General features: G+C 38.5%; 2 protein-coding genes and 1 pseudogene across 4 annotated transcripts in view; 2 read left to right on the top strand and 1 right to left on the bottom strand.

Annotated features, from left to right (window-relative positions):
- ERCC5 (ERCC excision repair 5, endonuclease) overlaps window positions 1-775 on the top strand; it is a 38,118-nt gene extending 37,343 nt beyond the window's left edge. Inside the window, exon 16 of the mRNA XM_079778683.1 lies at window positions 615-775. Coding sequence (XP_079634809.1) covers window positions 615-667 — 53 coding nt within the window. The 3' untranslated portion in view covers window positions 668-775. The remainder of the gene's footprint in view (window positions 1-614) is intronic.
- Window positions 715-21,992, top strand: METTL21C (methyltransferase 21C, AARS1 lysine). 2 transcript variants are annotated; one of them, XM_079778694.1, is made up of 5 exons: window positions 715-840; window positions 1,803-1,881; window positions 16,943-17,109; window positions 17,815-17,932; window positions 21,198-21,992. In XM_079778694.1, exons 2-5 carry the CDS (start codon window positions 1,860-1,862, stop codon window positions 21,599-21,601), a joined length of 711 nt encoding a protein of 236 aa, XP_079634820.1. In that variant the 5' UTR covers window positions 715-840; window positions 1,803-1,859; the 3' UTR covers window positions 21,602-21,992. The 2 variants fall into 2 exon arrangements, with proteins under 2 accessions (XP_079634820.1, XP_079634819.1); XM_079778693.1 differs by lacking the exons at window positions 715-840; window positions 1,803-1,881 and adding an exon at window positions 3,629-3,749.
- LOC307104425 (ferritin light chain-like) lies at window positions 17,835-20,505 on the bottom strand (annotated as a pseudogene). The gene is made up of 2 exons: window positions 20,467-20,505; window positions 17,835-18,615 (listed from the first exon to the last, which is right to left on the bottom strand). The product of its transcript is annotated as a ferritin light chain-like (transcript).
- Window positions 21,993-27,031: the final 5,039 nt, after the last annotated feature.

The following is a 27,031-nucleotide window of genomic DNA, read 5'->3' as shown; positions in this document are numbered from 1 at the left end:
TTTATAGTAATATGTACTCAAATGCTACTCTGCATGCATATGTGCAGGTGAACAGGTGGACACACCCCTTAGCCTTCCTATTCTGAGTAGGAAGGAATCCTGGCAATTTGATTTCTGCGTCCAAAGCACAACAGCACATACTCAAAAACATTCTTTTTTCTTTTTTTAATTTGGAAAGTTTTTTTTCCCCCAATTTTTTTAATTAAGGTATTATATGTGTACATATCTTACCATTGCGCCCCCCCCCACTCCTATATATGCCCTCACCCCCCAGAGTTTTGCGTCCATTGGTTATGTTTATATGCATGCATACAAGTCCTTTGGTTGATCTCTTAATCTTCCCCACCTCTCCCTAACCTTCCTGCTGTAATTCAAAAACATTCTGATTCTAAGAACGATGCTTGCACCCAGACAGGTGACATGAAAAATACGTAGCCTCGGTCTCTCAGAATGTCATAACTGAAGAGTCTTAAATAACTCTTGGCATCAAATTAAAAGATGGATCGCTTTGCCCAAATAATCTTCAGTCACTTGCAAGAGTGATTTATATTCACCTACTTAACTTTAGCTGTATTCATGAGACACTCACATGGAATATTTCTACTGTTCTTCAGGCCCCTTATTCATGGGCGTTCCAGCCTCATTGCTATATAACCAGAGGCTCTAAGCTGCAGCTGTCAGGACCCTAATCCCTTCTGCAAGGACTCGAGGAATTGCTGCCAGTGTGTACAATAGCAAGCTGCGTGCTCGCCTTTCAGGCACCATCAGAGGTCTCGTCAGCAAAACAAAAGTTGTGGATGATTCTTTTTAAACTTCCAGAAATTCAACTAACTCATTTAGGTATGTCCAGATTTAACACTTAGTAAATGTTGACCTTCAGGCAGACACGTATAATAAAGAATGCTCTCTTTAATGGGAGAGAAACTGGGAACAAGAAGGGTGACCACTCTTGCTATTATTTAGCCATGTAACCTCAGGCATGTAATTTAACCTTTGTTTTTTCCTTATTTGCAAACTATAAGGGAATTTGTCTTCTAACTTACTGTAAAGAAAATGTGATGGCTATGAAAAATGTTTTGGGATCCTTGGAAGAAAGGAGTGCTATATAAATTAATGATAGTATAGTGATTATTATATGACTCAAAATTGAGATATAAGATCAAATCATTGCTTTCCAAAGTTGGAATAACAGTTTGTTTAAGCTTATTCACATGATATGCTCTATTGAGAGGCATAAAATACTTTAATCTCTTCAGTTTTAACTATGTTTGCTGAGATGGTATGGATTCTTTACATTAGAAGCTACTCAAAAGACCATTTGGCAGGAGGGCCATTTGACATTGGGTATGTGCTAATGACACATTGATGGGAACAATGTGAACTTTGAATTTATTACTATGTAGGAAGGTTTATTTTAGATGAATACTATGGTTTTTAATACACTGAATGAAACCAATTTTCTCCCAATGCTTTAATTACCTCTTTTAAGATTGCTATGTAACTAGTCAATATAAAGATGATGTCTTTCTTGTGATAGCTGAGTTAGTCTCTGGTGAAGAATGTTTTATTTCTCCAGTTGCTTCTAAAATTTCTGACTCTGAAGCCTTTGTTTGAATTTTTTTATTTGTACTAGATAGTTTGTGTTCCCCTGGTATTCCTTAAAACATGATTTATTAATATATGATTTTAATATCATGTTTCTGCTATATTTGAAGGTAAGCTTTATTATGTAAACATAAAAGTACTCAACACATTTTGAATTAATTGCTACTATTTGACATTTTAATGTATTATTTGCCCAGTTTTCAAGCACGATCAGGAAAACGTCAATATATGGTCATCCATTAGTTCATCGCTTAATGGATCCAGAAGCTCAAAAAGGTAAATTATTTTATGTTTTTTTTATGTAATTTGACTAATTGGAAGATGATAAACAACTAACAGAATATAAAATCTTATCTTTTCAGTGTTCATTAGTGTCTTAAATGGAGCTAGGACTTTTATCAATTACATATTATATCTTGGCTTGTGTTTGCTAACCTGTAAATATCTCTAATAGTGTTCAGTGTTTACTGCTGTACCTATAGTCCTGATGATATGTTAAAGGTAATTTTGAAGACAATAAATTAAAGATATAGTCTTGCTAAATATCTATATTTTAATCTGAAAAAATGGAATAATTCTTTTCCTAAGTGCTATACATGTGATTGTGATCTTGAGTTACTTTATTTCAGATAAGAAGATTGTAAGGGAGATAAGAAGTCTTATGTAAAACTACATGTTTTTATTCATGCTTGGATGAAAGATGATTTTATACTATGAAAACATTTCTCACCTTTGTTTATGGTTCCTCTGATGTATTAGTTAAAGGCAAATACAATTAACCTCTTGGTGAAAGGAGAATTTAAGTTTGAATTCTACTACCAGTGTAGTTATTTGAAATCGACCCACCATTTTTACATCATCTTAAATAGTATGGCTTTGCCGGATTATGTCATATAATTATCCCCATTATTTTGAGATACAAAGTGAAGACATACACTCTTGCCATAGACTAGAAGAATTATTACCATGTTTTTGTAGTATATATTTTATTATTTTGGCTTCTTTATCTCCTTTATCTATATACTGTGGATGTTTTCTAAAAACTCTAGTCCTATTTTTTCCTTTTTTTAGGCATACCAGGTGGCCTCTACCTAGGTGAGCATATTTCTAGGCCACGAGAGGTGGGTGTGTGCCCAGTGTTGGCAGCCTATGTGGCTTAAACACTAATGGTTTTCCTATAGTGGTTTTTGTAAACCTAAACATGTAAGGTTGTAATCACTTAGAGAATCCAGCCATTTAGATGATTTGAATGAAGAAGCAATTTCTATGCAGTTTATGAATACAATTACATCATTATCAACAATGCTTGGTATCATCTGTGTGTACCATAATTTGGCATATTACGAAGGAAACGAAAGAAGTTCAAGGTAAGGTTGAGACAGAATTAGTATTAAAATATTTTACAACATGAATAATCACATCCCATAATCATCTATACAGCCAATTAAAGCTTTAAAAACATGTGTGTTATTGGCGTAGAGTCAGAGGGCATTTTGTTGGAAAGACTTTCCCTAACCAGAGGAACACTCAGTTCTCATGCACTAAAGGTTGTTGACTTGTCCTGTCTTTACTCTTTTATACTTAGTATCTTGTGCTTGGAAAGGATGGAACAAACCCATAGCCCAGTTCTTCTGTTTCAACACTGGCCTGAAGTACCTAGAATTACAAAATGTCACTTAGTTACAATACACAGATTAAAGTTAGGGCTATGGTAGATGCTAAAATTTCCTCTGTCTATGGTTTCTAACACTAGGTTATAATCTAAACTGTTTAAAACCGCGATCCTCATTATTCCAGATATCTTATGTTGTCCACCTCTTGCAAAAGCCACTTCTCCAGCTGTCAGCACTTGTAGCAATGTGTTCTAACCAGTGGTGTGCTCCTTAGGATCTGCATTCTTGGAGTAGGTCCTCCCAACCCAAGGCTCAGTGATTCCTGTGCACAATAACCCCTAAATTTGTACCCCCGCCCCCCCCGAAAGTGTTTGCTTGATATCCTATATACTGCCTTGTGTCCGTTTGGCTCTTTCAAGAAAACAGATGGGAAAATGGGATTAAACCTGCAGGAGATTTATTGGGGGAAATGTTTGTGGAGGATAAAGAAGGAACAGAAGGAATCAGGGAGACCTTCAGACCCTGATGCAGGTCTGTGGAGAGGTGAGTGAGAAGAATAGGTTGGGTAGGAAGAGCCTTAAGACTGCAACACAGTTCTGAGAAAGTCTCTAGCAGGCCGACGGGGAACCCCTGAGCAAAAGTTGCTCACTAGAGGAGAGTCTTCTATGGAACAGCAATGGGCTGGCTTTAGTAGGCAGCCCTAGGGGTAAGAATGGCCTGTGAGGAGCCAAAGGGACAGCAGCTGGCACTATTGGGCAGCCATCATCCCCACAGCAGATTCTCTCTCTCCCTCTTTTTTTTTGAAGAGAGAGAGAGAGAGAGAGAGAGAGAGAGAGAGAGAGAGAGAGAGAGAGAGACATCAATTTTTTGTTTTAGTTACTGATGCATTCATTAGCTGATTCTTGTATGTGTCCTCACCAGGGAGCAAACTTACAACCTTGGTGTATCAGGACGGTGCTCTAAGCTGCCCAGCCATGGCATGAGCAGGTTCTCTTAATCTGAGTGGCACACCTCTGGCTGGCACTTCATGCCACATATTTTTAATATGCATTAAAATATATTTTTTCTTCACCAATTTGCCTCTCCACCTATATTTTATTTTTTTGCCCTGAAATCCACCTATATTTTCTACCTCAGTTTATGGCAACACCATTTCCCTAGCTATCCAGAAACCTGGAAGATCCTAGTCCAGTGGTCGGCAAACCGCGGCTTGTGAGCCACATGTGGCTCTTTGATCCCTTGAGTGTTCTAACGCCACTTCTTCAAAATAGACTCGCCCAGGCCGAAAACCGACTTCTGCGCATGGGCCACGAAGTTTCAATCGCACTGTACGTGCGCGCCTGCACGTGGTATTTTGTGGAAGAGCCACACTCAAGGGGCCAAAGAGCTGCATGTGGCTCGTGAGTCGTGGTTTGCCAACCACTGTCCTAGTCTATCCCCTTTCCTCACACCCTTCATCATTAAACCCCATTGATTTTACCTCATAATATGTTTTCCTACCCTTCACCACCTGTTTGCAGCATTAGCCTTGATGCAGGTCAGTATTGTTTCTTCTCTTGATTATTATAGCTGCCTTCTAACGGGCTGCCCCCACCCTGGGCTAGTGCCCTTTCTTTATTCTCTTCATTTCCCCCCCATAACCTGCATGATCTTTTAAAAAAATCAATTCTTGCCACATTTGCCTTATGTTTAAAATTATTCACTGCATCATTAATTTTTATAGGATAAAATCAAGACTTAGCATGACATAAAGTGCTTTATCTCATGTTACTACCACGACTTACCTTACATTCTAGTTCTCAGAGTTTCCCAAATTGGAAAATGGGTCATCCCTTTTTGCCAGAGGGATATTGTGCATGTCGTTTCCTGTGTGTGGCATGGATTGCCCTCTTATTTGACTAACAAGGTCATACTTATCAAGGCTCTGGTCATTCTCTGAGACATGGAACTTTCTCTTTCTATTTTTGAGTTAGTCTCTATTGTAGCATTTATATGCTCCTCTGCCTTTGTATACATAGTGCTCAGGTACTCAATAAATCAGTGAATTAATGAATTAAGTATAACTGAGGCCTATTGACTGGACTTAAAATTTGCTCATTAGCGATGATCTTGTCTTTCTGGTTACCAGTCATTTTAGTCTTTTCACAACCAAGTATATTACTTATGATACCACCTGAAAATCTTTCACAAGGATTTACATAAATCTTTAGTAGAGCTGGATTAATGGGTAATGTGGCTTTTAGAAGCAATATTGCCTTAACATATGAAGAAGAAAGTTTATTTGAGTAATTATATTGCTTTTTTAAAAAATTGATTTCAGAGAGAGGAAGGGTTTGAGACAGAAACATCAATGATGTGAGAGAATCATTGATTGGCTGCCTCCTGCATGCCCTCTACTGGGGATTGAGCCTATAACCCCAGCATGTGACCTGACTGGGAATTGAACTATGGCTTCCTGGTTCATGGGTCAACACTCAATCGCTGAGCCACACCAGCAGGGCAATTATATTGCTATTTAAGAAACGTATCAAACTATAGTTGGAAGCAATATGTTTAATTTACCAGTTAGAGTACCATCACACATATAATTACTAAAGATTCATTCATCAACACATTTATGTGAAGTAAACTGAATAAATATATGCTAAATAAGACTAATAAATTTCCCACATATTGAATAAAAATAACTTAAATATAACAATCTGTCTCAGATGTCTTCCAAAGTAAGGTTTAAATGTCAAGTTTGAATGTCAATTGTTGCCCTTAGGGGTGGTCTACTACCACTTCAAAAGCTCACAAATTCATACTTGGCTCCTAGACCCAATGCTGCTGCCTTAGTTCAGACTCTTTCCCATCTTTTGTCTAGATTATTGTATGTCTCCTAATGAGCTTCTAATTTAGCCTTCAGTTGCTGCTGCCAGAGGTAACTGTTTGTTTTTTGTTTTATTTTGTTTTTTCTCATTTAAAAAATCTGCCCTTTATTTCTTTTTTAAAAAAATATCTTTATTGTTGAAAGTATTACAGATGTTCCCCCTTTGACTCCCTCCTCCCTACTCCCTCAACTTCCCCAGGCCTTCACAGCACTATTGTCTGGGTTATGTATATATACATTCTAGAGGCCTGGTGCATGAATTTGTGCACCAGTGGGGTTTCTCAGCCTGGCTTGTGGGATCAGGTTGAAACCAGTTCTCTGATATCCCCTGAGGGGTCCTGGATTGTGAGAGGGCACAGGTCAGGCCGAGGGACCTCACCGGTGCACAATCGGGGCCTGGAAGGGAGGAAGGAGGTTGGCTAGCTGGGGAGGGACTGCAGGAGGGCTCCAGGGCATGTCCAGCCTATCTTGCTCAGTCCTGGCTGGAGCCCAGCAGCAAGCTAACCTACCTGTTGGATCATCTGCTGGTTAGTGCACATCATGGTGACTGGTCAACTGGTCAACTGTCTGCCCCCTGGTGGTCAGTGCACGTTATAGTGAGTGGTTGAGCGGCCTTAGCATATCATTAGCATATTATGCTTTGATTGGTTGAACAGCGACCTGCCGATTGGACACTTAGCATATTAGGCTTTTTTCATATAGGATACGTTCTTTGGTTAATCTTTCCCACACCTTTCCTCTGAGAATCCTCAGTCTGTTGCATGCTTCCATGTCTTTGGTACTATTTTGTTTGTTAATTTCTTTTGTTCTTTAGATTTCACATATAAGTGGGATCAGAAGTAAGTTTTTAGATATCAAATTTGATCATGTATTTTTTGTCCTAATGATCTTTATTGACTCCACCTCACCGTATAGAACAAAGGTTCCCAGATATATGATGACTCTCTAAGCCTGTTTCCAGCCTTGGTGGATGTTTCATCTTTTTTTTTTTTTAATTTAATAAATCTTTATTGTTCAGATTATTACAATTGTTCCTCTTTTTTCCCCCCATAGCTCCCCTCCACCCAGTTCCCACCCCACCCTCTGCCCTTACCTCCCCTCCACTGTCCTCATCCATAGGTGTACGATTTTTGTCCAGTCTCTTCCCGCACCCCCCACACCCCTTTCCCCCTGAGAATTGTCAGTCCACTCCCTTTCGATGCCCCTGATTCTATTATATTCACCACTTTATTCTGTTCATCAGATTTTAATTCACTTGATTTTTAGATTCACTTGTTGATAGATATGTATTTGTTGTTCATAATGTTTATCTTTACCGTTTTCTTCTTCTTCCTCTTCCTAAAGAATACCTTTCAGCATTTCATATAATACTGGTTTGGTGTTTATGAACTCCTTTAGCTTTTTCTTATCTGTGAAGCTCTTTATCTGACCTTCAATTCTGAATGCTAACTTTGCTGGGTAGAGTAATCTTGGTTGTAGGTTCTTGCTATTCAATTCTTTGAATATTTCTTGTCACTCCCGTCTGGCCTGCATAGTTTCTGTTGAGAAATCAGCTGACAATTGTATGGGTGCTCCCTTGTAGGTAATTAACTATTTTTCTCTTACTGCTTTTAGTATTCTCTCTTTGTCTTTTGCTCTTGGCATTTTAATTATGATGTGTCTTGGTGTGGTCCTCTTTGGATTCCTTTTGTTTGGGGTTCTGTGTGCTTCCTGGACTTGTAAGTCTATTTCTTTCACCAGGTGGGAGAAGTTTTCAGTCATTATTTCTTCAAATAGGTTTTCAGTATCTTGCTCTCTCTTCTTCTGGCACCCCCATAATTCGGATGTTGGTACGCTTGAAGTTGTCCCAGAGGCTCCTTACACTATCTTCAAATTTTCGTATTCTTTTTTCTTTTTGCTTTTCTGGTTGAGTGTTTTTTGCTTCTTTGTATTTCAAATCTTTGACTTGATTCTTGTATTCCTCTAGTCTGCTGTTGGGTCTCTGTATAATATTTTTTATTTCAGTCAGTGTATGTTTAATTTCTAGTTGGTCCTTTTTCATATCCTCGAGGGTCTCGCTAAATTTATTGGCTTTTTCTAGGAAATTCTTGAAAAACCTTATAACCGTGGTTTTGAACTCTATATCCAGTCGTTTGCTTTCCTCCATTTCTTTTGTTTGTGATCTGTTTCTTTGTCTCTGCATTTTGGCTGCTTCCCTGAGTTGGTAGAGTAGCTTGTGTGCTATGTGTCCTATATGGCCCAGTGGCTTGGCCTCCCCAGTTACCTGAGGTGGACACTCTTGGTGCACCCCTTTATGGACTGTGTGTACAGCCTTGTTGTAGTCAAGTCTTGATTGTTGTTGGTATCAGTGGGAGGAATTGACCTCCAGGCCAATTGGCTGTGAGGATCAGCTGTGTCTATGCCGGGAGAACTTCTGTGCTGGAGACAGCCTTATGAGACAAGACTTGCAAAATTGCAAAAGCATCTGTGCTCATCTTGGATGGGGCGGAGTCTCAGGGCTGAGCAGACAGCCTTGGCTTCCCGTCAACCCTGCCCTATGAGGCCCCTGGGTCTCAGTGTCTCTCAGTAATTGCTGCAAGCACCTCTGAGAGAAAGCCGCCCTCGAGTTTTGCCCACTGCCAGACAGTCCAGTTTCTCCCCCAATGAATCTGGATTCCCAGATTCTTGTCTGGAACTGGAGTTCAGAGCAGTCGGGTGCTTCCGTCTCCCTCCTGCTAGAGAAAGCCAGTGGCACACTCAGCAGTCAATCCTCTCTGTGCGCACTCCAGACCTGCCTTTCACGGCTCCCCTGAGTTTCCGTGTGCTTTTCTCTTTTCCTGACAGACCATATTCTCCCCGTACAAGCCTGGGTCCCCAAGGTCTCGCCTGGAACTGAGGTTCAGTGCAGTCGGAACTGGGGTTCAGTGCAGTCGGGAGCTTCCGTCTCCCTCCCGCTAGAGAAAGCCAGCCAGGCACTCAGCCGCACTCAGCCGCCCGTACTCTCCACGCGCGTGTCTCTGTACCTCAGCCTTTTGCAGCTCCTCTGAGTCTCCGTGTGCTTTCCTCTTTCCTTCTAGTTGTAGAATTTCCACTCAGCCAGCTTTCCTGTGGTTCTGGATGATGTCCGTTTTGTCTTTTAGTTGTAGTTTTGAAATTGTTGTTTAGGTGTTTACCTATGCTGCCATCTTGGTTTCTCCCGGATGTTTCATCTTTAATGACTTTACTTTCTTCCTTTTCTGCCTGGCAGCCTTCCTCATCCCTCCAATTTAGCTCAAATGTCTCCTTGAGAATGCTTCTCTAATCTGACCAACCAGTGATGTTTACCATAGCAATTTGGAAATATTTCTTTTATTGCACTTATTATACTTCACTGGCATTTGTTTATTTGTCTTTTCCCACTGTGATCCCAGCAGCAAACTTTGAGTCCAACTATTTCCCACCCCCCCCAATTGCATCCTGAAGAGTCTCAGGAAAAGATGAATTTTCTTTCTTCTTAAACATAGTATCACTTAATCCACTTGATTAAAGTTACAGCCTCTGTACATTCTTGAAATTAAGTAGACATGTAGACAAAAAAATACATTTGTGAAATCTCAGGAATTAGTTTCAACATAAGGACCCAAGACCTTGACATTACTCAGGCATTCAGAATTCTATCTTTCAGGTTAGCTTGTGACCATTTACTAATCTGAAAATACCTTTAACATCTTTCTTCTTTTTAATCTCTAGATATTTCTTAAGAAGAATGACATTCAACTTTGAATAGAAGATTCAACCGAATGACAATCTCTTTCATTTAGTTGATGGTTTTTTACTTTAAAATATCTGACAGGTTTTCATGACAGCCCTCTAATGGAAGCTTAAATTCACTTGTCACAGCTATTAAGGATGTGTGTGTGTGTGTGTGTGTGTGTATTTCTGTGATCTGACCCTTCCATTTATTATTGTTGATACTGACCTTAAAAATATAAAAAAGAATATAGATCAGCTTTTATTTTTGAAGGCTTGCTGCAATTCAGCCTTGGAAGTCAAATCTCTGTAGGATTTTCCTCTTAAGAAAATCATCATCATAATGTGGCAAAATCTTGCTAATTTTCACTTCATAATTAATTCTCAGGAGAACAAGAGCACCTGGTAGATTTTATTCATTATCAGCAAAGATTTTGTAGCAGGAAATGGTGATAAGATTTTTTTTATATAAAAAAGCATTAAAATAGATAAGCCCAAGATAGCAACATAGTTGTAATACTATCTTGATTATGTTGTATTTACAATCTGTTTTAATATTTATATTTCAATATTAAATTCATTAATAAAATAATACACTAAGGTTATAGTAGGTAGCTTTTATCTAAAGGTACAGATATGAGTTTTCTGCTTTTCACAGAAGAAAGTCAAGATTCATCATTTTGTGTAATATTATCCAGTTTTAGTTATTTGTCCTGGGGCCTGAGTGCTAGGTAACAAGGACAGAATATGTGTGGAAAAATTATTATTCAGAATTGTAAATTAAATTTCACTGTTTGATAATTCTATTAATTTTTTGAGATAATTCCTCTTCAAATCTACTCATTTATTAATCATCTCAAGATCCAATCCCATATTCAACAAATAACTACATATGCACTTTAAGAGACATGATTTTTGTACATTACATTGGGAGCATAGATTTCTCCCTTTTACAACAAGGCTACTTTAGGGATATCCTTATAACAGTGCGGCTCTTTTTATTAGATTCTAGTTCAGAGGTTCTTATCCTCAACCTTAAGATGGGTGGTGATATTGTTAAAACTTAATATCAAGCATGTCTTTTGGTTTAAATAAATAACTAATATTAAAATTATTACCTCAAAGTCTTTAAATAGACGTTAATGCTTAAAAACAGCAGTCAAAGTTTTAAGGTGGAAATAATTTTATGTGTGTCTATGTTTTCTTTTAAAATCTCATATATCTAGACAAATTATGTTAAGTAGCCAAGTTTAGTATATTTTGGTTTCTTGGTATAAATTATGCTAATTTTTATCTGTTACTTCTTGTGGAATGATTATAGTATTTAAATAGCATTTAAGTACAAAAGAGAATACTATTTAATAAAGAGCGAATATGCAAATTGACCATCTCACCCATCACAAAGATGGCAGCACCCATGGCCACAAGATGGCGGCGCCCAGTCCTCTCAGCCCCGCCGAAGTCCCCCAGTCCTGGGGGTGGCAGCCACGCCGTTTGCCTGCCACCAGAGTCCCGCAGTCCTTTCAGCCCAGCCGCGGGATGGCCACTCCGCGCGCTTACCACTGGAGTCCCCCAGTCATATCACAGAAAATGGGTTGCTTCAAAAGTTGGTTAAGTTTCTTAGGACAAAAAGCATTCAAAATCTTTGAAAAGGGAATTCCAATATTTATAAAAGTTTGGACTAGACAATTCAAGGTTATTTCCACTACAACCTTCTATGATTTTGTGATATTAACATTCTGAATTCACATAGTACCAGCTGTATTGTATGTAAGCAGATATTATTTAAAGGAATGGCCATTATTATTAAAACAACTCATAAAACCATACTATTTGTATGTCAAGGACATTCTGTGTGATTTTCCTAATGGTTGGAGTTAATGCCCCTAAACCGGCAGCTGGACATCCCCCAAGGGGTCCCAGATTGGAGAGGGTGCAGGCTGGGCTGAGGGACACCTCCCCCACCACCCCGTGCATGAATTTTGTGCACTGAGCCTCTACTATTGATATAAAACATTGTCAATTTAATATTATTCAACATGATAATGTTTTCTATATTATATGTGGTCATTATAGGCATATAACTACTTTTGAATTACCATGTCTAGTAGGTAGAATTGTGCTCTTTTAGAATGGATATGCAATTAATAGTGGTTATTGTTGTTTAATGAAATCTCTTTGAAGGTCCTTTATTTTGGGGTATATGTAATTTTCATTTATAATATACTCACATATATATTTCAAATCTCACTTCCTTATAAAGATAAAGATGTGATCATTCTTAAAAAGAAATAACTATTTAGGAAGACAGTAAAAAAAACCCCAGGAATTATTTGTTCATATACTGTAGTTTTTAAAACAAAAACACTAATCTGTTCAACTAACCTTTAAAAGAAAGTGCAAAGTCAGAGATGTCACTTCGTTCCAGTAAATATTCACTGGCAAAGTTTTTTTATATCAAAGATTGGAACTTTAGGAGATGCTCCTGGGATTTAGTGTACTCAAAAATCTATTAAACCCTGATACCTTAGGTGACTTGTCAAAGAAGTGCTGCATTTACAAGGAGTTTGCAAGGAGGCCCAAGAGGGTATATTCAGCTAAAGGTCAAGGAAGCAATTAATGTTCTCTGCTTTTCCCTAAAGAACTTCCACAGCAAACATTGCACCCCCCACCCCCACCTCATCTTAGCAAGGCAAGTGAATATAGTGAAATGAAAGTTAAAGTTCAAATAAAACATATTACTAATATTATTTGGATCTTATAGCTCTTCCTGAATGTGAATGTGAATGCGAAATATATCAGAAGAGAGGCTCTTGCTGAAGAATATCAGTTTTTCATCTCTTTGTTTTCTCTGCTCTCTGCCAAGAGTCCATCGATGTTTGTGGTCCTGGGAGAGTGGGATGGTAGATTGGGCCCTTCCGTGGTGTGTAGTGAAGTTGGAATTCTTTTGGGGAATAATTGATTTTGTATGGATCCTAAGCAGGACTCTATTAAGGGGTTACATAATTTAGGTCAGGAAATCATCTATGTATTTCACAGGTTGACATGGTGTTCTTTCTTCTGTGTTTCATTGTGCTTTCCTTTCTCCTCCATTTTAAGTTGCCATATAACATTGCATTGTCCATTTGTGTGTCTCTCTCTGCACATCTGTCAGGTTCACCAGCACAAGGACTGTATCCTTGAATTTTTTCATCTCAGTCACTAGACAGTATGTAGGGTTTAGTAAGTACTCAGTGAATACTTATTGAATGAATAAATGAATGCATATCTTAGCCCTGTCATTTGAAACACTTCTCTCCAGCCTACTGAGGAATCTTACTCCCCGTTCCTTCCCTTCCCTTCCAAAGTCTGATATCTCTCTCTCTCTCTCCACTACTGGCTTCCTTTTTTCTACTTTTATTTACTTTCTCTCCTACATTTCCTTAGCACATTGTATCTCTATGATAGCACTTCTCCACATGATGTCATGTAGTTCTTTTATGGAGTCATAGAAATTCAGTTGTACAGTGGCCTAGTCCAGCTAGATTAAACATCAACCTGGTGTATCCCTAATATCTAGAAAGAATAGTCTTCTGGTTTCTGTTCGATAGCTTCTGGAGACTAATTACTTACTACCTTTTGAGGCAAGCCCTTTTATTTTAGAAAAGGTGTGATTGTTAGAAAAATGTTAAAAATTTGCTTTATTGTAATTATTTTCCTTGGGTTCATATTCTGCTCTCTGGGAACATCACACACACACACACACACACACACACACACACACACACACACACACACTCCAGTCTCTTTTATTTGCTGCACCTTCAAATTTGTGATAACTCTTGTGTTCCCTCAATTGTTTCTTCTTTCTGATGAAAATGCTGATCTTCTGAAACTGCCTTCATGGGGCTGAGGGTCAACAGTCCTCACCTACCAGTTGCTGTAGTTTCTCAGTGGCCCTCTAAACTGGGGCTTTCCAAACTCAATATGGGGCTACAAATATGACCTGACCACTTTAAAATAGAACAGAGTTCTATACTTCTCTCGTTTTAAAGTTATATTGTTAATAAGGTCTGGGTATATTAGCTTTTTTGATAGTTGTATTTTACTTTAGTCTCATATTGAGCTTGTGGCCAATTAAATGTATATATCTTTTCCCCTCCAAAATAAGTCATCCTGAATGTGAACTTTATATTTGTCTTTATCATATTTCATATGAAGTCCAATCCACTGCTATAGCCCATCAAGATATTTTGTTTCACATTCAGTTTTCTACTATAATTCCCCATTACACATATCATTTGAATATTTGATCACACTGTTATCAGTCAAACCAGTAACAAAAATGTCAATCAGAGCAAAGCTGCAAACACCCATTAATTAGAATGGTCTATCCAGTGGGAACCAAAGCCAAGTACTTAAGGGGTATTGTGGAAAAACGAACTTACATCTAATTCTTCACGGGGATGGCATGAGGTACCTCATGTATTACTGAAGTTCATACAGTTGTGTGTATGCATCTCTACTCTTCCAGAGGGTAGAACCATGTCTGTCTGGCTAACAGCTGTCTTCCGTCATCTAGCTCAGTGCCTGGCACATAGCAGACCTTTAATACATATGGTTTTGTTGAAAGAGTAAATGGAACAACCAAGGAATAAATGTTCTGGCTTATGGTTTTGTTTGTTTGTTTTTTGTTTCTTTTTGTGGCTTAACCTTTTGCACTTGGATGTCGAGTGTGACTCGACATGGTTAGCATCGGTAGCAGCTCGTATGTCGAATTGTATTGAATGTATCAATAATTTGAAATATAAAAAAATCCAAATAAATAAGTTTGTATGAAAAGAAACTCCAGTTTTTTATTCTACTGCCGTGCTTTGTAAAACCTGGGGTCTTTAAAAAATTAAATCCCGAGTAGAATAAAGGAATCGAGAAAAAAGCAAGCGAGTGCAAAGGGTTAAGTTTTAAAAATGAATCTTTTGTACCTATTTCTCTCTTTTAAAGAATTACAAACTTTTTAATTTCCTTGGTTTCCTTAGTCTTTATTTTCCACCTTCTCTTCTGAAGAGATTCATTAGTGTTGAGGTTGGGGAAGTGGCAAAGAACAAAGACAAGACTTGAAGGACTAGGTATTGGTGTAAGAAAGAAATAGTTTCTCTATTAATTCAAATCTTATATTAGACTAGAGGCCTGGTGCACAAAATTTGTGCATGGGTAGGGTCCCTAGGCCCGGCCAGCAATCAGGGCTGATCTGTGGGGCAGCTGGTGGGGTGATCGGGGGCCCCTGCTGGCTCCTCCCTTGGCTGGCCTGGGGCCACCTGCTCACCGGCCCTGCACCCCGCTGCCGCCACCAGTCGCCTCCCTCTGTGGGGTGACTGGTGGGGCAATCAGGGGGCCCCCACTGGCACCCACCTTGGCTGGCCTGGGGCCTGCAGGCTCGGGGCAGCTCCTGCATTGAGCATCTGCCCCCTGGTGGTCAGTGCACATCATAGCGACTGGTTGTTCTGCTGGTCATTCTGTCACTTAGTTGACTTGCATATTAGGCTTTTATTATATAGGAGAGGTTAAACCTAAGACATACTTCTTTTATGAAGCCATCCCTGAGTAACCTCCACCACAGTGCTTTCCCCTTTTTTATTTAACTGTAGAATCCACCCCCAAGCATTATTGCGGTATAATTGTATATATTTAAGATGTACAACTTGTTTTACACATTGTGAAATGAATACCATAATCAAGCTAGCATATCCATCACCTCACATAGTTAACATTTTCTTTTGTGTGTGTGTGTGTGTGTGTGTGTGTGTGTGTGTGTGTGTGTGTGTGTATGGTGAGAATACTAAAGGTCTACTGTCAGTAAACTTTAAGTATGTAATACATTATTATTAACTATAGTTACCATGCTGTATATTAGATCTCCAGAACTTATTCATCTTGTATAACCAAAATTTTGTACCCTTTGATCAGCATCTCCCCATTTCTCTCACTTGCCAGTCCCTGCCCATTCTACTCTCTGCTTCTATGAGTGACTATGGAATTTTCAGTTGTACAATTCAATATCACACTATCAGATATTTTTTTATTACATGCTGATCTTATTTTATCATTTAGTTTTATAACCAAAATATCATAAAAGCTATAAAACAACAATAATAACAATAATATGTTGAGCCCCATGTAATTGTAGACAAGGTGCTAAGTGCTTTGCATGCATCATCTTATTTCCAATCTCCCAACACTTTTTGATGTATGTTTTCCTATATTTCCCATTTTACAAATAAGAAATTGGAGGCTTAGGGAGAGATGTATATCTTGGTCCATAAAGAGTTTGTAAATTCTTTGGGACTATTAAGTTCTTTTTAAATTACATCTTTTTAGTAGTTTAGTTTGGAACAACCAAAAAAGGAGCTCCCTTTTGGCTCCTTTATTTACAGGTTGTGAGACTCTCTGAGTCCTAGTTGTTTTTTTTTATCTGTAGATGTGCAAACGATAATGCATATCTTACAAGGTTTGTTGCAAAAATTACATGAAATATAATATACAATGTATTTAACATGGGCTGACATGTGAAGAAAGTGCTAGGTAATTGGTAGTTAATGTTGCTTATTAACTTTATGTAATGTTGTCGATGTTATAGTACCATGAGTTATGGCCCTCCCCAAAGTAACATAAACATAATAATAAAATAATACAAGAGTATATTGTTGGGTGGTGGTAAATATTTTTTTAATCTGAATAAAGGCAGGTCATAAAGGATATGCATTACTGAAATAACTGAAACTGCATTATACAGCCAATGTGAATGGTTGGGTTCTTATATTCCATCACCAATATTTATTTTGTCCTAGTTGAACATATTGAGTTGCCCTAAAATATATTGTTTTTAAAAACTATATTAACATTTGTTTCACATAGCATTGCAGAAATGGACAGTGGTGATTTCAACTTCAGTGAAATCAGAAAGACGTTGTCATCCTGATGTGTGGAATGTTAGCTTACATCTTGAGTCATTTTCAAATAGTTTACCTTATTAGTACATTGCACCTGAAGTCAGTGAATATTCAAAAGTAACTTAGAATAAGTAGAAACATTGCATTTCCCTCAGGTTTTCACTTTTCATTATTTTACTAACACGACCGTAACAATTGCCTTTTTCTTTTACTTTCAGGAGACAGAGAAGACAATGATGACAAGAAAGTGGTTGCAGAGATCATGGCAAGGTGTTTTTTTCCAGCTCTAGTAACAACCATCCCCTGGGAAGGATTTCATTTTGTTGGTCATGAGATTCGAATTACTGAAGCCATGGATTGTTATGGTGCTGTTGTTTGGCCATCGGTATAATTTCATACAAAATTTGTTACATTTCAATTATTTTCAGTTTTGTTTATTATTATGTACTATTTGTAAAAAGAAAATAGGTTCCATAGTTCTATTTTTTGACCTCAAACAACAGTAAAATTTAGAAATCATGAAATTGGGAAAATGCTTCCACCAATTAATTCTACTTCTGACATGTAGGATTAATAAAATGCTGTTTGCACCTTAAGAGTTTTGTGACCCTAAGGGTTTAGAATTGCGAACATTTTATTTCTCATTTAACTGGTGCATTTGAGTTAACCAATTATAATGAAATGTTTATCAATGTCAAATGGAGAATAGTCTAAAATATTCTCCTTTACTAATTGTCCCATGAAGGGTTCAGACCCCTCATTGCTATCTGCTCCAATCTCACACAATGCTTTGAAATGATTATTATTAGGAATTGCTTTCTTTAAAGATAATCAACCTAAGCAACTGAACTCCATATTTTTAGTTGTCTCTTTTCTCTTCAACAATCCCCAAAGACTCTTTCTAGCCTAAATGTTGAGTCCTTGGAGGATGTACTTCTGTTGGTAATTTTCTGTAGTTCTATCTATGTATACACACAAACATACACACATAAATATCAAAGCATTAGTGGGCTATTTATTTAATAGGGTTTAATTATACATCTGTTATTACTGGCCAAGTACTATTTCTTTTTCTTTTTAACTTTCATAGGCCCTTGTTCTATGCTACTTTCTGGAGACAAATGTAAAGCAGTATAATATGGTTGACAAAAATGTGATTGAAATTGGAGCTGGAACAGGGCTTATCTCCATTGTGGCAAGTTTACTAGGTAAGTAGGTATTTTATTATTTATTTATTTGCTGCAAAAAGCTTTATTGTTTCATTTGGCCTGATGCATGGGAGAGGGCTTCAGGGTGGTCAAAAGAATGGCTAGTAATTTCAGGGAGAGGCTCAGGTAAAAGTCAGACACCAGGGGAATGCAGAGGCCCCCTCAAAGGCCTCTGGGTCCAAAGGCTCCTGGTCGTGCTTGAGGGTGAGCCTTTCGAAGAGATGCTCACCCAGCCCAGCCTGGGGGCGGGCCAGCCTGTGGATGTTAGTCAGGTGTCGCCCATCTTCTTGATGAATTTCACCTCCTCATCCAGGAAATGGTTCTCCAGGAAGTCACAGAGCTGAGGATCTCCACAGGTAGAACCCAATGCATTCAGCTCCAAAAGGGCCTGGTTCAGGTTCTTCTCCAAGGTCAGGGCAGCTTCCATGGCATCCTGAGTTTTGCCCCACTCATCTTGGGAGGCTTCAGCACTTCCTGGAAGAGAATGCAGCCGCCACACTTGTTTTGCAACTTTAAGAGATGCTCAGCGCCCCTGCGCTTCTTCTCTGCCAACTTGCACCCTCTGCATCAAGAGCCACATCTTCCAGGTCGAAATAGAAGCCCAGGGAGAGGTAGATGTAGGAGGCCCACAGATGCAGGTTGGCCAGGCGGTTGACTGCAGCCTCCACCTCGGTGGAATAATTCTGACAAATTTGGCAGCTCACAGTTGTTCAGCAATAAAGAGTTAAGGTAGGAAAAAAACACACAAAACTGGTGTGTTGGCTGGTCCCGGAGGTGGTTCTGAGGGTGCTGACTGGATAAGACGCAGGAGAGTGGTCGGAGTCTGGAGAAGGGGCATCCCTGGTTCTGTTCTGTCCAAACACTGTTGAAGCAAGAGACAGATCTGGGACCGCCGAGGGCACTGCCTAGGTATTTTTGATTGAATGGTGTTTGAAGAATTTAATGATCAAATATCATTATCTGCTTTAACTATCCAATGTACTATGACCTTGGTCTATTTTTAATTCCTTAATTGTTTAAATGAGCTTCATCAAGAAACTATAAATTTTAAAGTCACCTTACTGGTTTCTTTTAGAATTTTCTGTGAAGTTGTATTAATTCTTCTCAGGGAGTGCTAAGTCACAAATGTATTCTAATTTTGAGGTGCACTTAAGCATCCTGGCTGGCTGCTAGAGGAGATGCATGAAATACTAAGTATAGGCAGAATCTACTGCTGCTGACTCTCATATTCTTTATCTAAATTTTAGCCCATTTTAACATTTCCATGTAGCCATATATTTCTTTTGGGTTTTGAAGTCCTCTGCTTTTATGAAAAAGCCCCTGTTAGAATAGAGAAGGAATATTAGAAATCATGTCTGCTTTTAATTTTATGCATTTGCCCTTGGCTTTATTTTCACAGTTCGGTTTCATTCTTCTTTTGCAACCTCTTGTTTTCTCACCAGAATCTTATTTTCCAGCTAAATGTGTGAGGGTCTCTGCATGCCTCAGCCTGCTCTAGTTAAATCTTTTTGTTGTTGTTGTTATAGATTGTCTTGATTTAGCTGCCTTTTCTGGTGTGTGCTACCCAAATCTTGATTTCCTTCATCTTCAGTAGTGCACACCTGCCACTCTAAAATCTTGAGAAGAATTCAAGATTTAGCAATTTATAACGTTCTAAAAACTGGGAAAATATAGGACCCTTGAAGTCCTCCTCAAATATATATAATTTCTCTTGTCCTGATACTTCTTTCCAAAGTCATCATTCCATTTTGTGTGAATAGAGTCTAAGGCATATTGAAGGCTTCCCTATCTAGGAGCAGAATTTGTGTTTGGGAAGTAATTTGTTTCATTAAAAAGAATTATCCTTTCAGTATGCTTGTTTATCTGGACAAAAATATCAAAAGATTGAAGCTTTGCCCTAACCGGTTTGGCTCAGTGGATAGAGAGTTGGCCTGCGGACTGAAGGGTCCCAGGTTCGATTCCGGTCAAGGGCATGTACCTTGGTTGCGGGCACATCCCCAGTAGGGGGTGTGCAGGAGGCATCTGATCCATGTTTCTCTCTCATCAATGTTTCTAACTCTCTATCCCTTTCCCTTCCTCTCTGTAAAAAAATCAATAAAAAACCCCCAATCAATTTAAAAAAAAAAGATTGAAGCTTTCTTTAGTCAGTAATTCAAAAAATGGTGATGTTCACTTCTCTAGACATAATGATATTAATAGTCAGATATTTTACACTCACTGTGGGATTTAAAAATTTGTAGAAAATGATAGAGCCAACCACATTAGAGTTGAAGATTCATATTTCTGCGATTCTACCAATGATGTGCCATATTTCCCTCCCATTTTAATATTCCACAAAATACAATTAATGGCCAGAGGAACTTGCCATTGGGACTAAGAAATGGGTTCTAAACTGGTCTGGGCTGAACTAGACTTCTCTTCCAGTTCTGCTTTCCCATTGTTTCCTGAGTCTGTTCTTGTCTGATGATGTGGAATTGACCAATCTAGATTTATTTACACATTATTTTCAGGCTCTGCTGTTGCTCACAGTTTACTTTAAGGGCCAATTTTTTTTTGGTTATTGGACCTTCCATTTTCCTCCAGCAAATGACCACCACTATTCACTTTTAACTAGGAAATAGTTTATGTTTTCTTCATTTGAGCATTCTGTTCTGCATCTGTGATCTTTGGCTGTATGAACACTATATGCAGCTTGACTTAAAATTAGGTCAAGCTGAAAACATGGGCATAAACATGAATGTCATGATACTGTCAATGTAATGCCATTGAAAAGTCTTTCCTCCCCCCATTTCTCATATTTTAGTACTTTCTATTCAATGATAGGATGCCCAATTTTGTATACACTTGTTCAGTCTCACAGCACTGGGGCTCGAATTCTTTTAGGGAAGAAACTGGTCATCTTTTAACAATGACTTTTGATTGTTCTAGTGAGGATACCAAATATTTTTAATTTACTTTTCTCTTGATTAGTTTTTCCTAGCATTTAGTAGGTAAATAGAAAATAACAGCAGCAGCAACAAAACAAAGAAAAAAACTGGAACAGAAAAACGGAGTGCAAAATTACCATGGGAATCGAATTTTATTAAGGGGAGACATAAAACTGCCCTAGCATCCTTTTTGAAAGGGATTTCTCTGCTGTGTGTACTGACCAGTTTTTTCCTTGGGACTAGCAGTTGTGCAGAATTGCAGTATGCATGTTGGCTTGAAACTGGATTGTTTACTTTATCCCATGAGGGTTACTTTTCTACTGCCCTTTGCTTCACAGGTGCACATGTGACTGCCACAGATTTACCTGAATTACTTGGAAACCTGCAATATAATATATCCCGAAACACCAAAATGAAATGTAAGCATTTGCCTCAGGTTAAAGAACTCTCCTGGGGCATAGCTTTAGACAAGAACTTCCCCAGGTCTTCCAACAATTTTGATTATATCTTGGCGGCTGATGTTGTCTATGCTCATCCTTTCCTGGAAGAACTCCTCATTACCTTTGACCATCTGTGCAAAGAAGCTACCATCATCCTCTGGGTCATGAAATTTAGGTTAGAGAAAGAAAATAAATTTATAGATAGATTTAAGGAGTTGTTTGACGTGGAGGAGATTTCTAGTTTCCCTAGCTTGAATATTAAGCTGTATAAAGCTATGAAGAAAAATCGAAGGAGTGCATGATATCCTCAAAGGAGGACTTGGAAAGCAAAGGCAATTTCTAGTAGATTATGACTTTAAAGAAGACCCTGGATAAGATGATGCAGCACGGACTTTCTCAAGGGGGAACACACACACACACACACACACACACACACACACACACACACACACACACACTTGCTATATCCAAGATAGCAATTTTCTAATTTATAGCACGCGGGTCTGGAGGATGGCAGAGCCATACTATGTGGTTAGGACATTGGTTAGGACAATGTCTGCTTTTTTAAATTCCTACTTCCATAGCACCCTTTATTATTATGATCATTGTAATAAATAGTGCAATTATTATTATTTTTAATGGGTAACTGTAGAATGGTGGTTTTCAATAATGATATCTCAAAAATAAACTTATATTATTCTCTCTTTAGAAGTAAAGAAATGGACTATAGTGGGATATGCAAATAAATCTGAAGGAGCAGATACATAATATAATGGTAAATGTTAGATTATTGTGGTTTTCGTTAGTGCCAGCCTATAGGCAGTCTGTCATCTCTGGTTGGCAGGGTGGGCCTTCAGCACAACCTCTGAAATCAATCAAGCTTGTGGATTTGAGGTTATAGGCAAGGACATTTCACTCTGGTAAATGAAAAATGAATGGAAGTGAACATAAAACAGTTGGGATTTTGGAGGAGTTATTGTTTTATTTTTAAACCAAGTACAGTTATTTTTCTTTTATCACAAAAACAGAAATAAATATAAAAACTTTGGATTGAAAATACACATAAAAAGATATAGGCTCTAATCTCAAATAACCAGACAAATGGCTGTTTAAAGTTTAAAGCTCTTCTGATGAACATATAGATCTAGATATTTGAAATCCTATGTGATTTTTTTTTTCACATGGGCCTTAAGAGATTACAAGTCTGAAGTAATTAAAGTCAGTGAAAGGAGAACAAAAAATTAGAATTTTGTTCCATGTAATAAGAGTGCATTGGTTGGTAACTACTCTTCAGTGTCCCCAGGAATGTTTGCTAGGCTACCACAGTGCCCTTGGCTGATACTTGCTCTCCTAAACCCAGCCCTTTCTGCTTTGCTGGAAGTTCTCAGTCCACTCAGGGTGAGTAGAGCTAAATGGATTATTTCCTAGGACCCTGATCTGTAAGCCAGATGCAAGTATGTTGCCAGTGGATTTTTTGATATGTACAGTTCATAGGGCCATTTCTCAGTAACTCCCAATATTTACATAGTTTTCACAGCCTGTTGCATATATAATCCTTTAATCCTCACAACCATTCTAAGAAGTGTAAGTAATGTCATTATCCCTGCTTCACAGATAAAGAAACTGAGGCTGAGAGCTGTGAAGCCACTTGCCCCAGGCTATGCAGCTGCCGAGTGGCAGTGATGGGGCTCGCATGCTCTTGTTTGAGCACAGCATCTGTGTTCTTCTTACTTACTGCCTCTGTGTATTAAAAACAGTAATGTATACTCCTTTTTTTTTTTAAAATGAGTAATTTCTTCAAAATGAAATAAATGCCCAGAAAGGTAAGCAAATACATTAAGAGAGGATGAGAACTGTGCCTCCTTAAATCTTTATCTCTTTTCTTGCTTTAAATGGATGGTCAGGGTAGTCCCATTTGGAAGGTGACATTTAAGCAAAGCTGGAAATTGGTGAGAAAAGTAGCAGTGCAGATATCTGTAGAAGAATGTAGCGGGGGCGTGGGGGGGGGTGGGGCGGTGGGGCGGTGGGGTTGGATTGTGTTGCGGGGGGGGGGGGGGGGGGTAGGGCGGGGAGTGGGGGTGGGCGGGGAGTTGGATTGTGTCAGATCTCTGCTGCAGTCTGGGTTCTCTGAAAGCAGACCCAGAGGTAGAATTTGGTGTGCAGGTCATTTATTAGAGACTGCCTTTGGGATCAAGACCTGTGGAAAGGAGCAGAAGCTTGTAGGACAAAAGTAGAAGTCAAGCTACACTGCAGGCCCAACTACAGCCACAGCTGACCTCCACATGGAATGCTGGACCTAGAGTGGCCTTTCAGAGGTGTCCCAGATTGGGTTGAAATGTCTGGGCCTTGATAGCCCCTTGTCATTCAGTCACTGCTGCCCTGAGAAGGCTCAGTGAACTTGGGTGAGGTGACTCTCTTCAGCAGACGTTGACAGCTGTAGACCATCTGCCATCAGCACTTCCAGCAGCAAGGTGATAAGTCATTCTGCAGGGTTTCTGGGCAGCACATCACAGTGTCCACCACAGCCTTTAAGGTCATTGAAAGAACTTTGGCTTTTCTTCTGGTGCCAAAGGAACACTGAATGCTTTGGAGTAGAGAAGTGAAAGCATATCATTATATGTAAGGACCATTTCAAGAACATTTAGGAAGGGGCAAAGGGACCTGTTAGGAGGCTGTGGCAGCCATCCAGGCAAGAGGGGATGGCAGTCTGCAGCAGGGAATGTGCCATGGAAGTGGTGAAAAATGGTCAGGTTTAGATGTGTTTGGAAGCTAGAGCCAATAGAACTTCCCATCATATTGAATATGTGTGTGAGGAGAGAGAGGAGTCAAGGCTAACTCTGAAATGTTTGGTCCGAGCTACTGGGCATCAGATTAGAGGCATCAACTTAGAAATGGTGTGTAAAGCCCATTCAGGGAGCAAGATTGAAGAAAGCAAGGACTTATCCCTGAGATTGACCAACATTAAGAAATTAGACATAGCTGTATTCGAGATTATTTTTTCAAGATTCTGCCCGGACCCCAAAAAAGTTACATTAGTATCTGTTAACAATGAGATATGTATTTCCTACCACGGTGATTTTGAACTGGTCCCTAGAGGTCCAAGGTCCCTCAAAGTTGCCTCAAGTGCCTCTAGGAGTATTTTAAGTGCAGCAGCAGGAATCTAGGGATAACAAGAGAAAAAAATGGCTGCTCTCCTAAAAATGCTTGAATATCACTACTAAGCTATTTTTAGGTAGGATAAAGTGTCCTTACTTCAAAGACTGTGTTAGGACCATATGGTTCATAACAGCTCCTCTTTCTCTAAGTGTCAATCTGTCAAACATGGTGTTCAATATCCATTGTTCTGTTCTGTTTATAGCATTCATTTGCAAAGTTTAACACCCACCCACACACATTGTGCCCCGCCTGTTTCACTTCATTCTGTGTGCTTGTCTACTTTTACCTTTTTGCTGTAGTTTCTCCACACTTTTCTATATTCCATTTTATAATAATTTAATTTTAAAAATATAACTTGAGTAGACTTTTTCTAACTCAGAGTGTTTCTTCTATAGCTAGGAATTAATTTGTCAACTTTAATCCAAGAGAATTATGCTGTGAACTTTGTCTTTACCTGACTTCTTTTGAGAAATTAAACTGTATTACTGAAAACCTCAATTCAATTCTTACAGTAACTTTCTGAGTTTCTAAAAGAATAAATATAGCAAATTATCAAGGTTTAAATAGAGGTTATCATGGTATAGTTATTGCTTAAAATTTACATGTTATGTACATGTAATAACCAGTGTTGTGCTCCGGATTGTATCAAATGACTTTAGGAAACTAAGTGCTATCTTAGAATGAAATTCTTCTGTCTTAGAATTTTCTGACATATCCTGTTTTGTTTGTAACAATATTTACCTACTCTAATTTTTTTTTTAAAAAAATTGGTTTTCATTCTCTATTTATGTTCAGTTCTCTTTTTGGATAAAGAATTGTGGCATTCCGGCAGGGTGATCTCCAATAAAGCCTATGTCCTGGTATCCCATGGTCTCCGGCCCTCTGTTTCATCTTTCAATACACATTGCAATCAATAGTAAGCAGTCTTCTCTTATTTTCTTAAGAAAAAGAAAAGAAAGAAAGAGAGACTAAAAAGTCAGTGTTGGGACTCTACCAAGCCTTCAGGCTTGATAGTTCAACTTGGGTTCCTCAAAATGGCTGGCTTCCAGGTATTTGCCAATGTGATGGTAAGAATGAGTCCTTAAGTCTTGCTCAAGACAGAGAGGTCTCACAGCCTGTTTTAAATAGTGCTGTGAGACAATATAAATGTTCAAAGAAGGCCTGGGTTTTGACAATATATTTGAAGAACAAATTTTCTAAAAGGGCAAGACTACTTAGAACTGCACTATGGTTTCTGTAGTAGAAATGCAACCAAATCCTTAGGAGGAACATCAACAAAAAGCTTATGATGCTGGAGCAGAAGAGAATTCCATTGAAAAGAGGCACTGCTCAGAGCTACAGGAAGATTGGAATACTTGCCTGTCAGTGGAAGCTAGATCACTGGAATTGGACAAAGCTGTTTGATTTGGAATAGTCAATAAATATTTAGATATGTACATTAAAAAAAAAAAGAATTGTGGCATTGGGTGACTTCCTAACAAATTTGGAGCCAAATGTGTACACTCATTATTCTGAAAGATAAAAATGAGGAAAAACAATAGAATGGAATCTCCTCCACCCCCCTTTAAATCCTTAGATTCCAGGAGCTTGGTTCTTTCTGTGAATGCCTGGTCTTTATGGACAGAGAATATGCCCAACTTGTTTTAAGCAGTGCCATTGGCATGTGAGCAGATACATGATTTCTGAATATCTTTGGAAACAGAACATGTCCACTGGATAGGATTTTGATGTACTAATTTTAAAAACAAGCTGGAGCCTTGGGTTTTAGAAATAAAAGACAAAGTCAACCATAAGTAGATCAGCTAGGCAATAAAATTGATAAGCTTAGGAGAAAATTAATATTCTGTACCTCTTCATTCAACTCCATTTTAGCTTAGTTTTCATGGAAATCTGCATGTGGAGAAAGTAAAAATTGTCAAATATTGCATTTTCCACACCAAATTATAATAATAAGAAGAAACAAAATTGAGAATGGAGCAGAAAAATACTTTTACAAAATGTAGGGGGATATGGCAAAGCAAAATTTAAAAACCATAGGTATTTGTGAGTGTTTGTGTGTGGAACTCATTTTAAAAAAATCCTTATTATTGAAAATATTACATATGTCCTTCCCCCCGCCTCCCATTGACCCCTTCTGGAACTCATTCTTTATATCTCCTTTATGAAGCCAGAAAATAGTTCACAAATGATTTCCCCATCCAAGTTTTGGCATTTTTGAGTTTCTCATGTGAAATTAAGTCTAGAATATTGACTTGCAAGCTCAGTTTCAATATTTGCTCTGCTTCTACACAAGATCCACACAAGATCAAAGACAGTGTTCTGTATAATTATGTGGTCATATTAATGGGACAGTTATGTCTTTGGTGGCTTAGTTAGCATCAATTAATTCTGTAGTCATATTAACTCCTTTTATTAAGAGTTCCTGAGCTGGACATTAGTGTTTACTCAGATTGTGGATAGCTATGTAGTAGTATTTAGATTTCTGGGCACACACCATTGACTGCCTATTCTATTGAGCTAACCTTTGGCCTCTATCATGAACAGTGCTTTTATTGGCAAAGCTCAAAGGCTGGAGT

Source organism: Cnephaeus nilssonii (assembly GCF_951640355.1).
Source record: "Cnephaeus nilssonii genome assembly, chromosome: 8".
NCBI lineage: Eukaryota > Metazoa > Chordata > Mammalia > Chiroptera > Vespertilionidae > Cnephaeus > Cnephaeus nilssonii.
This window is presented reverse-complemented; position numbering and strand designations above follow the sequence as displayed.